The 11,350-nt window shown below is 44.9% G+C and overlaps 2 protein-coding genes and 1 long non-coding RNA gene across 4 annotated transcripts; 1 reads left to right on the top strand and 2 right to left on the bottom strand.

Annotated features, from left to right (window-relative positions):
- Window positions 1-232: 232 nt before the first annotated feature.
- LOC132459308 (uncharacterized) lies at window positions 233-1,489 on the top strand. Its single transcript, XR_009526193.1, has 2 exons — window positions 233-1,228; window positions 1,263-1,489. It is a non-coding gene; the product is annotated as an uncharacterized LOC132459308 (long non-coding RNA).
- pbxip1b (pre-B-cell leukemia homeobox interacting protein 1b) lies at window positions 557-10,027 on the bottom strand. Its single transcript, XM_060053723.1, has 11 exons — window positions 9,653-10,027; window positions 7,545-7,612; window positions 6,886-6,943; window positions 6,385-6,446; window positions 5,883-6,291; window positions 5,442-5,684; window positions 5,281-5,304; window positions 4,589-4,641; window positions 4,186-4,296; window positions 3,824-3,935; window positions 557-3,554 (listed from the first exon to the last, which is right to left on the bottom strand). Exons 2-11 carry the CDS (start codon window positions 7,590-7,592, stop codon window positions 1,849-1,851), a joined length of 2,826 nt encoding a protein of 941 aa, XP_059909706.1. The 5' UTR covers window positions 7,593-7,612; window positions 9,653-10,027; the 3' UTR covers window positions 557-1,848.
- Window positions 10,028-10,170: 143 nt separating this feature from the next.
- Window positions 10,171-11,241, bottom strand: lenep (lens epithelial protein). 2 transcript variants are annotated; one of them, XM_060053731.1, is made up of 3 exons: window positions 11,067-11,241; window positions 10,478-10,938; window positions 10,171-10,368 (listed from the first exon to the last, which is right to left on the bottom strand). In XM_060053731.1, the coding sequence occupies exon 2, from the start codon at window positions 10,830-10,832 to the stop codon at window positions 10,641-10,643; it is 192 nt and encodes a 63-aa protein (XP_059909714.1). In that variant the 5' UTR covers window positions 10,833-10,938; window positions 11,067-11,241; the 3' UTR covers window positions 10,171-10,368; window positions 10,478-10,640. The 2 variants fall into 2 exon arrangements, with proteins under 2 accessions (XP_059909714.1, XP_059909715.1); XM_060053732.1 differs by having other exon boundaries at window positions 10,478-10,874.
- Between the last annotated feature and the right edge of the window lie 109 nt (window positions 11,242-11,350).

Here is an 11,350-nt window from a genome sequence, read left to right as displayed (position 1 = left end):
ACTCCTTAAGGGACATTAGGGAGAACGCTCCCGCACAGAACCTTAGTTTGGAAGTCGTGCTGGTGACACGATAAATACTTTCAATTGAAATACATGGGTTTGGAATTTGTGCTTGTAAACACGAAAAATTTGAAAATACGTGATCCTGAACACGTTTCAATAGATTAAATAACGTGACAGTGTCACGTCTTTTCGTGAGACCGGGTTGGTAGTCCGGCTGGCCGGAGGAGGGCCGGCGGCGGGTGTGGGTGGGCCTGCCATGTGCCATCCCCAGGGGCTTGCCAGAGGGACTCCTCATGGTGGACTAATGTTAGTATAGACAAGTCTGATTTTATTTTCCATAATTCTTCAAACGGAATAATCCAACTGAAAATGTAATCAAATGAAAAATATTGCATACATAGACATGGTTCTGTTCGAGTATTTAAAAATATAGTCGAAGCTAAGGATTTTAGGAAGTGTGCCATGTCAAATAGTTTGAAATTAGTATTTAAACTGCCGTGTTGTATGGCTAAATGCTGTGTATACCAAGCACAAAAAAGAGAATTTGACCAAATCAGTTTTCCATAACTGGGGGAAAACGGTTTATTTATTAATCATCTCCCCAAAAGAAACATTCAAACATCAAGAGTGATCCGTCATCTTGCCAAATACACACTGGTTCTTGCCTTGATGCAAAGATGAGAACATTTCTTGTGAACTATGGTCTTTAAATGACATGAAATGCAGTGTCAAGCAGCCTTGTAGACAGGAACAACGGAGGTGTGCTCGCTTTAAAACTAAAAGTGCACAGAAGACATACTCTTATAAATAATGGCACCATCTATCGCTACATTAAAGACATTTTAGTGTACAAATCCAGCATTGAAAAGATCTCATACATAATCCACAGGTTATTTTATACTGCACACATTTCTATTAACATCTTATGCTGATCTGAATTCAATAAGTTACCTATTTATATTACTATTATGGGCTAGTACCGCATTCTACACTTGTGTTGGTTTAGTGCAACATGTAAAATCACTGAAACATTACATTTACTTTTTACTTTCATGTAGTAGTCAAGGTTCCCTTCAGTAAAACTATTTGTGGGCATAAAGAACATCTCATAGACACCGTTAAGGGTGAATCCTCACGAGTGGACCTGCTGTACAGGAGCAGGTAACAAACGTCCCTTAGAACTATTGGTTGGTAGTGAAGAATACATTTAAAGAAAGTGACCAGGGTTAAACAGATTATCATGCAATCCATGGCGTTAGGTTACAAACAGGTTATCACACCAGTTCACACACTGTTCAGGCCTGAACATGACAAGTCAACCAACGGTCTTTTTGTAGCCTTTGTTTGTTTGTCTGACAATATGGAGCAACGCTTTCAGTGGGTTGAATTAAATCACAACAGACAGGTTTCGGACATCCATCACTAGTACAGCTTTCAAGAGATAAAATTAGTTTTGATTAAATTGTGGCTTGGCATAAAAAAAAGACAAGAAACAAACACCAAAGTAAGAGTAACTTATTGCTACTGTTAAGTTCCCCCGTACAACCTACCCCTTCATGCTCCTTCATGCTCCTTCATGCTCCTCCCCTTCTCTTCAACATTTCTAAGACGTGTGTGAAAACAGTAATTACTTGGCATGTCAATACATGAAGTGCTCTCGAGGGGAATTTAAAGCATACCAAGGCACGGAGATTAATAAAACGCTTTAAATAGATGGAGAAAGCATGTGGCTCTAAGTGGTCCATGGTCCATATAAAATGTTCCCTTGATGATTACCCCTTGTTTAATATTCCCTTCCAAACCATTCCAACTTGCCGTTCTATCAACGACTCACCAGTCCAGTCTTCAGCCACGGCCCCTTGCGTTCTCCTTATTGGACTTCCCTGTCATACGCTGTGAGGTCTTCACTGAAGACCGCTCCACTGCAAACTTTTTCATCACTTCTTTCCCAAACATCTCCATCTCATCCTCCAGGTCGCTGTCGTCCTCTTCCTGGTCCTCCTCGCTATCGTCTCCGTCCACCATATCTTCCAGAATATCAGCCAGGTCCTCCAGGTAATCTCTGAAGCTCATCTGGTCGTGCACAAACACCCCGTCCTTGAAGAACTCTGCGGCCAGAGTGCGGATCTCCTCTCCGGCTGAGGTGTCCACTCCAGCCCCCTGCTCTGCCTTGGCGAGGTACCCCTCCAGGAGGGCCTCAAACTCAGTCAGCTGGACCGGGAGGGTGCCCTCGAACCGGGCACAGTCCTCCACGCTGGCACAGTGGCGCGATGGGAGCCTGTTCTGCCGGAGCCGTTGCCTCTGGTGCACCCAGTAGTCCGGCTGGCCGAAGGAGGGCCGGCGGCGGGTGTGGGTGGGCCTGCCATCCCCAGGGGCTTGCCAGAGGGACTCCTCATGGTGCTGGTTGTGTCGATGCTGTTCTTGTTTCTTATGATCGACGTCTTCCTCCCGGCCAGAATTTATTTTCCTGTTCTGTTTTCCATCGACATCCTTCCTCTCCTCCTTCCATGCCTCTCTCTTGGTCTTGCCCTCATCATGCCGCTCCCTGTTCTCCCCATGCCTCCTTTCCTCTTTCCCCTTCAAAGGCCTCCTCGCTTCCTTCCCCTCCCCACGCCTCCACTCCTCCTTACCCTCCCAAGGTTTCCCACCCTCCCTCCCCTCCCCACTCCTCCTCTCCTCCCTCCCCTGCTTCTCCCTGCGCTGGTCTTTGTCATCTTTACTCCTACGGTTGGTGTCTTTCTTCCAGTCCTTCTGCTCTCCCTTCTCCCTCCCTTCTTTCTTCTCCTTCCATTCTTTGCTGCTCTCTTTATACGCATCCTTCCCCTTCTTCCACTCCTTCTCGCCCTTCCAGTCCTCCTTCTCCTGCATCCTCTTCCCATGCTCCTTGCTTCCTGTCCCGTACTTCTTCTCCTCCCGACCTCTTGACTCCTTCTCACGATCATTATCTAACTTCTCAGACTTTCCCTTCTTCCACTCTCTCTCCTCCTTGCGGTCCTTTCTCTCATCCTTTCCTTTTTTCCCCTCTTTCTCCTCCTTTCCTCTTTTCCACTGATTCTCCTCTTTCCGGTTGTTTCTCTCCTCATCCCTTCCTACCCACTCCTTCCCATCCCCTCGCTCCTTTTCTTTCTTCTTCTCCTTGTCATGACCTTTTCGTTCTTCGACTCGGTCACTATCGGACTTCTCATGCTTTCCATTCTTCCACTTTTTCTCCTCCTTCTGGGCGTTCCTCTCCGCCTTTTCTCTCAACTCCTTCCCATCTCCTCGCTCCCTCCAGGGCTCCCGTATGTCCCCTCTGTGGCCTTGCTCCTTTCCCTCTCTCCCCTCTTCATTCTTCTTCCTTCCCTTCACCTCCTTGCTCCTCTCCTGCTGGTCATGGTTGGGCTTCTTCCACTCCTCGTCTTTCCTTTCGGTTTTACCTCTCTCCCTCCCGACATGCGAGGGTTTCTTTGTTTGTCCCTCTGTGCTGCTTGTAGCAGGACTGCTCTCCCCTTCCTGGCCACTAAGGGGCGCTGTTGTGGCTTTCACAGGATGCAGCAACGCAGCTTCATGGACTGAGAAAATAAGGAAAGGGGGAAAATAGACAAAACATTATATATGGTTGAAATATTTAGAAGAAAATATATTTAAACAAACTCAAACCTTCTCTTCCTCTACCCCAGCGTCTCCACCTCAACAGTGCAGACCTTAAACTCTCCCTCTCCTCCTCATCTCCCATTTAGTGTTCCTATTTCTTTCTGTAGTGCTGGGACTGGAGAGTGCTGGAGAGCTCTCCATCCTCTCTGAAGCATAGGGAGAGTGGCAAGCTCTTTCTTAAGCGTACCATTTTCCTCCTCCACCACCTCCACCACCTCCACCTCCTCCTTCTGGCTCCCCCTCAACTGCTCCTGGGCTCCCTCGGCTGCCCGTCCTCTGGCTGCATTTAGCTCCTCTTCCTGTGCTTGGTTTAAACAAAGAGGATTTTTTAGAGAATAGTACACACTGGTTGACACACACACAAAAACACTGGATGACATACACACAAACACACACACACACACACACACACACACACTGGGTGACCCTAACAGACTGCCACAACACACTGACACTGGGTAACTCTCACACATTGCCACAAACAAACGGCAAACACAGACAGTCATCGTGTGCCAGTGTGAGATTGGTGCAGTGAGGAGGATCTTGTACCTGAGTCTTGGCTTGCAGTGCAGCGATCTGCTGGGTTTCTTTGACCAGCTTATTCAGGATATCCATCCCCTCGTCCACAGCTGCTTGTGGGGCCTCTGGTTTCGGCCATTCCTGTATACAAACACACACATGACATATTGTCATTACAATCTCAACAATCCTTCAAATCAAACTAATATGCTTTTTTGGTCCAACACAACAAACTCTACTATCTCCAGCTCTCTCATGTTTCCACCATTTCCAACTCCACTCTCTCTGGAGACTTCTCCATGATCAATTTGTGTATTTGCATCATGGACATGAATGAGAAGAGGAGTATAGCCTATGGACATTGATTACGCTAAGATGCATTCGCTAAAGCGACGGCTTCAGACTAGAAATAAATGAAAGACGGTGGACAAACCTGTTTGACCGGCTTCTCGGCTTCTCTCAGGTCCCTTGGAGCATAGTTACTGTCTGCAGATCATACAAAGGAAACATCTTTAATATGCATTGCAAGTGAAAACTTTAATTAATAAAGAAATGATACATGCAGTGTTCGAAAAGGAAGGATTGGGTCATCCAGATTCTGGAAATATTCCATAATGGATCCTCCCGATGATGCTCTACTATGAGCCATTCAAATGGGGGAAAGGCAAGAATGCTTTGTGATCATTATTCTATGTGATTATATCCTGTGTGTGATTTACACGTGATCAGACGGAGGCCAGGGGGAGACCTATCCTTTACCAGGGATGTTTGGATCAATGTTAAACCCTGTTTCTGACCCAACCCTAACCCCCAGCTCAGTCGCTTCAGATGACACGATGCACATGAGAAGGAAACATTGAAACGGAGAACAAAATACTTTATGAATTGATATAAATCATAGGCTAGGCAAGCATGCATACTCTGCAAAGTAGAAGCAGGTGGGAGATGCACAAATGTCTACATAAACATTGTGAAGATCATGCTACCACTCATTTGCTCACACGAATGCAGCGCTTGCATACACGGCTCCACACACTAGCGCGTGCACACACACACACACACACACACACACACACACACACACACACACACACACACACACACACACACACACACACAACCTACCCTCATCAAGGTCCATGAAGACACCTGTAGGCATAAATTCCTACTCAGTCTCAGAGCTAGATTCCACATTACTGGCAAACTAAAGTCACTCTTACCCAGGGAACAGTGGGCCAAAACGTCACTGTGCAATTTTTCTATTAGCCAGGCAAAGCAAAGCCTACCTGATAAGAAGATAGTACCAAGACCCAGCAGAATAACAGCTCCCAGGATGCACTTGTTCACAGAGAAGCCGCTGTCGTCGTTTCTCCGGGGCAACTGAAACTCCTCTTCGGGTTCCTCATCCTCCCTCCTCCCGATCTGCTCCAGAGAGGCCAGGAGGGTCCCCATCCTCCCCTCAGCGTCTCCCTTCACCCCCCTGTCCTCTGGTCCTCTCTCCTCCCCCACCTCGGGATCTACAGAATAACCTGAGGCCGGAGGTTATGGAAGAAGTTACGCTTTACGCAAGTGTGTTGGAACAACATTTGTGTTTGTGCATATGTAATGTTGATTGATTTAATTACACAGCACACATGTGAGTAATGCTTCTTTGTCACAGATACAGTATGTTTGCTATGGCCCTGCTACAGACTCGCCTGGCTGAGAGGGCCCTGCTACAGACTCACCTGGCTGAGAGGGCCCCTGCTCAGAGCCCTCCCCTTCGGACCCGGGCCGGTCTGCGTCCTCATCCTCCTCCGTAAGCTCCAGACCTCCCAGAAGCTCTGGGATGGGGGGCTCGTGGGAGGAGGAGGAGCTGATGTGGGTGTAGGAGTCGGAGAACGAATCGGGGTCGGGGCTGGATTCCACGGGGCCCTCCGGAAGCCCCTCTGATTGGCTGTGTGTGTCACTTCCGTGGAGAGAATGGGCAGGAATAACTAATGAGGGAGGAGGGGGCGGAATCTCAATGGTAGGGATAAGGGTGGAGCTGTGTTCGCTGGTAGGGGTCGTGGTTGGGGTGGCGGTGGGGCTTGGGCTTTGGGCGATGCTAGGGCTTGCCCCTCCTTCAAACTGCCCAGACATGTTTTCCTCCGAAGCCTGAGAATAGGAATAAGTTCATATTAAAATCCTGCAGTTTATAATAATGGCGTTAGGATGAGAAAAGTAGAACAGGATGCATTGTTGGCTGACCTGCTGATTCTCCGAAGGATGCTCCGTCTTGGCAGTTATAGCGACCTCTGTTGGCTGGCTCTCTGTATCGCAACAGTGCAGACACACATAACCCACAAGCAAGAGTAAGCCTGTGTATGTCTACATTGATGCATATTCATCTTTACCAAGGAGCAGACTCATCCGTTGGGCAGAACTGGAGGCTGTACTTTTTTTTGGGAGTAGAGCCAGCAGCTCTATGAACATCTGCGTTGTATATCTGTGGCTCAACATGAATCTTCACCTAAAACGCTGTACGTAGAAGCTTAACTCTTAAGACAAATGTAGGCCCTTCTCGATACTGCGGCATGGCAGTGTATGTGTATAGGTGTGTGTGTGTGTGTGTGTGTGTGTGTGTGTGTGTGTGTGTGTGTGTGTGTGTGTGTGTGTGTGTGTGTGTGTGTGTGTGTGTGTGTGTGTGTGTGTGTGTGTGTGTGTGTGTGTGTGTGTGTGTGTGTGTGTGTGGTGAAGCCATAGACGTACTGCCGTCTCCATGGAGCTCGGTTCCTTCTGCCAGAGGCCTCAGGGTTGCAACGTTCTCCTAAAGCAGACACACACACACACACACACACACACACACACACACACACACACACACACACACACACACACACACACACACACACACACACACACACACACACACACACACACACACACACAGTAACACAGAGCAATATGACTATGAGGAATATTATACAAAGATAATATGTCAAATATATTAATATTTGTCATGCTGTCATTTTCTTAACATGCCTTGTCAAATAAGGGTGGAGCTAGAAAATATCTAGTACAACAAAATGATTAAGTTGTACATCACCTATTTTTCACGGAAACCCATTTCTATTCAGAGTGACCTTAAAAAATTAATTAGCAAGAAAAAAGCCTTGCTTCTAAGCCTTCTTATATCAACGAAACTTCATTAGGGTCACCAACAGACACCAACGTTATTGAACACACACACACACACACACACACACACACACACACACACACACACACACACACACACACACACACACACACACACACACACACACACACACACACACACACACACACACACACACACACACACACACACACACACACACACACACACACACACACACACACACACACACACACACACACACACACACCTCTTGAGAGAGGAGGGTCCAGCTGTTGCCGGAGCCACTGTCAGACATTGCCCTCTAGTGGCGTTTTCCTGCAATGAGGAGGAGTAAAGCATTAGAGGCATGTTGCATATAATATATGATAGTGTATAGCATACTCTTTGTTAATAACCCCTTGTAAAATGAATATGTTAAAGTGTCTTTAATATTACATCCTCATGAGATAAATATATTGAGCTATCCCCTTCTGCATTTACGCGAACGGGAGAGCAGTATTGTTAGATGTCAATAAAACCTTTGACAGCCAAGTAATTCACGTAATCTATAAAAAGCAAGTTTTACATGTGTTTAACATTTTGTATAGCTCTTTCAAAGGTCATGCATAGAGGAGAGCACAATCCTTCACATCAGAATTCTGCTGCCTAGATAGATTTCCATACTGGTCTTACAGTATTTGAATAGATTTTACTTCCCTTACACTAAATATGAGACTGAGGGTCAGGGTGCGCTAACACACAGCTCTGGTGGTGTCCTCTGTGTTTTATGCACACAGGAACACAGGCTTTTCAGTGGCTCATTAGTAGTTTGCCTAAGTTGTTGGTCCCCTGTGTTCTGATGAGTTGGTGAATGCTTGTGCAGAAACAAGTGTAACTAAGGCAGGGGCTCCTATACAACCAGCAGATTCAAACTCCCTTTTCAAAGTCACCGAGCTGCAAGTGGCTTTATATATCAGTCTTTCTGATGTGTGAATATAAGCATACCGACGTGCTGTAGCTTAATTTAGGCTCCAATAAGTACAAACATTGATTAGGCTACATGTCGTTTGCCATCTCATAACATCATAACATGATCTACTTTCATGGTCCTTAGCATCTGTAGCCTTCTTTCACTTGCTTAACAGCACTTCTCATGAAACGACAGTGGAAACGGGATGTCTGTAATAAATAAGTAATTTGTGGCAAAAAATTCCATTTTTTTGTGCATGCAAAACTAGTTAGTTGTGTTAGTTTTACACCAGATTATTTTTGTATTGTGAAATTAAACACTCAATTCTCTCACAGAGACGCAATTTAGGTCCTCCAATCAGGTGCTCCCCTTGAGAACGTCTTGAGAATGGAGCCCTGGGCCAACAGAGCATTGTGCAGCATATAGTGAAATGGGCTTAAATAGATATCCGCTAAATATAGCCAGGGGAAGATTGACTGAAACGAAGACACACGCAGATCCTATCTTGTTCAAAGGAAGACAAAGCAGCAGCATGTTTTTGAAGGATGTTTAAGGTCAGATTATAAAAACAATCAATCATTTTTAAGAGGAAAATATAATTTGCAATAGCTGGTCCGCCACAGGTTTTGATAGTCAAGAGTGTTTCCCATTCCATGAGCTCTCTCGAATTCCTACCTCCATCGAGGCCATCTTGCCCTCTTTCAGTTTCCAGACAATTTCTGTACACTGGACATTGGTATTGTAATAAATTATGATAACAATTTTGAATCGTCCAACTTTATTGTAATAACTAATAATGAATTAATAATAATGCTCACAATGCATAATTTGTTCAATTTTCATTGGAAATAACTTATGACCACAAAGGCCCACAGTTGTCCTACCCACTTCCCGTTGTGGGTGCTTATCAGTTATATTAATAAGACAACCGAGTAATTACCAAAAATGGTAATGTTATGTACGTTTTGAACTCAGTGATGGCCTCTCCGAGAGTCAACACATAACTTTCCATCCTTCGGATCATGAATATTTGCTGCGCAACCTAGGCAATGTTGTTTCTTGCAGCGTCCTGCAGGATGTTACATTCTATAGTCTATACATCATCCAAAGCGAGAAGTGAAGCATCATTTTAAACTGTATCCACAGAAACATCTCGATAGTTTCTTTATCTAGCACTATCGGTCTAGTTAAAGAAATATCGGTCCATTGACTGTTAAAGCCTATAGGCCAAGGTTCAATCAATGTACACATCTATACTCCTATATAGCCTACCTGTGGATATAGTAGTCTCTTGAAAACACATGAGCAACCAGGAGCAACGCGATCAAAATATTTGCTCAAATTCTGTCAATCTGTCTTGAATTGAATCAAAAGGTAAACCAACTTTAAATGCATGCCGTCCTTACCTTCTTCCAGTAGACCAGCTCTAAACCTACACTATTAATATTGGTCCTTTCCACTATTTACTGAACTTATAACATGTCTTCTATGTTCTCCTACTGGCCTGTTGTCCGACTGTTCACATTGAGCCCGCCCACCATTGAGCAGCTCAGCCAATCACAACATGGGGCTAAATCGAACAAATGGAAGGGATCCAAAGATTGACGCGAGCAGATGAAAGTGACAAATGCTAATTCAATAATTGACTTTACGCTATGAATGAAAAACTTTATACCAGAATAGGCATGCAGGTTCGAGTAGAACTATGACTATTCATATTTTGGATTTGGTTGTATGTATCAGTTAGTGATACGAGTAACGTATGCTACAAATACTTGTCCTTATTATACAGAAATGTCTAAAATTAATAAATATAACAATTCTGTAAATACAAAATAAAATTGCAATCGGAAGTAGAAATTAAACACTGTCTTAAGGTAAGACGGTTAGAATAGAACATACACAATTATAAGTAACACAATAATTGTATCAAGGAAAACATTATTTAATCACAGTTCTTCAAATTAGTTCATATTGGTTCAGCCTTTAGTGTATTTATGTCTTCATCATTGTGGTTTTAGAGCCAGCTTCACAATGAAGTGACATATCTCCGCTGGCCTCATGAGTTACGTTGGGTTATGAACATGCAACCAGTTGTCCCGCGGAGCTTTTACTACAGCATCTAAAAAATACAAGATCAGCAATATATCAGAGCCATAACCTTAGAACAATGTGATAATGTTGATCAACTGTATTGAGTTTGGTATTAAATCAGGATGTCATACACTCACCATTACATTCAGTTTTGCTTACTCTATCCTTCCTGTCCGATAAAAAGTAAAATAAACAATCCAGAGTAGAGAAGGGTATGCTCAGGGAGGCTACAGAGTAACAAAATCAAAAAGTTTGAGAATAAATTGTTGAACAATATCATCTCCTATCTTCTGTGGTCACTCAGTCCAGGATCTCTTTGATGCACCAGCAGCAGAGAAGGAAGTACAGGCACTCCTTCATGGACCGGATGAACCCATAGGCGATGTTCCCACCCAGGAGGTTCTTGCCTCGGCCCAGGCCCATGGCCATGTCACGAAGGTTCTGCCCCAGGGAGGAGGGCATGGCCTGGGGGAGAGGACGCTCGGGATGCATGCTTCAGGCAGAGACCGATCAGGATGAGGATGAACAGCAGCACTGGCAGAGCAGAAGGAGAGCGTGGAAGACAGGGTGACCGGACCAGTGGAACTGCTGACTTGCTCTGTTGACACACAGCTTTCTATCACATCCAATACACAGAGAGCGAGAGGGGGAGAGAGAGGGAAAGAGAGAGATTTCTCCACTCTTCTTCAGAAACACCACAAACAGACTAATAAGGGCCTTGTTTACCTCCGCTCAACGTATCTCCTGTGTTCTGTGGCTGGGTTCAACTATAATCCTCCATGAATCAGTCCCCAGTACACAAGCTCCACTGCTACACAAAGGGAGGGTTCCAGCAGAGCTGAAGTAAGTCCACAACCTGCCCACGCTTCATATTCTAGAAGCAAGGTTTGTTCTGTTTTAATTCTAGAGTTGTTTGTATGTTATTAGCCAATTAGTCAGGGATCAATACGTATATATCAGCAGAAAACATGATTAAAGTGATACCACTACAATTAAAATGAAACCACCAA

Source organism: Gadus macrocephalus, chromosome 6, assembly GCF_031168955.1.
Source record: "Gadus macrocephalus chromosome 6, ASM3116895v1".
Classification (NCBI taxonomy): domain Eukaryota; kingdom Metazoa; phylum Chordata; class Actinopteri; order Gadiformes; family Gadidae; genus Gadus; species Gadus macrocephalus.
The sequence above is the reverse complement of the archived record's forward strand: the minus strand, read 5'-3'. Positions and strand labels throughout refer to the sequence as shown.

Excerpts from the sequence above, each read along its gene's own strand:
- pbxip1b (XM_060053723.1), bottom strand. The coding sequence starts at position 7,592 with ATGTCTGACAGTGGCTCCGGCAACAGCTGGACCCTCCTCTCTCAAGAG. Across the intron at positions 6,944-7,544 it reads GGACCCTCCTCTCTCAAGAG|GAGAACGTTGCAACCCTGAG; the intron begins GTGTGTGTGTGT and ends TGTCTGCTTTAG. Across the intron at positions 3,555-3,823 it reads GGTGGTGGAGGAGGAAAATG|TCCATGAAGCTGCGTTGCTG; the intron begins GTACGCTTAAGA and ends TTATTTTCTCAG.
- lenep (XM_060053731.1), bottom strand. The coding sequence starts at position 10,832 with ATGCATCCCGAGCGTCCTCTCCCCCAGGCCATGCCCTCCTCCCTGGGG.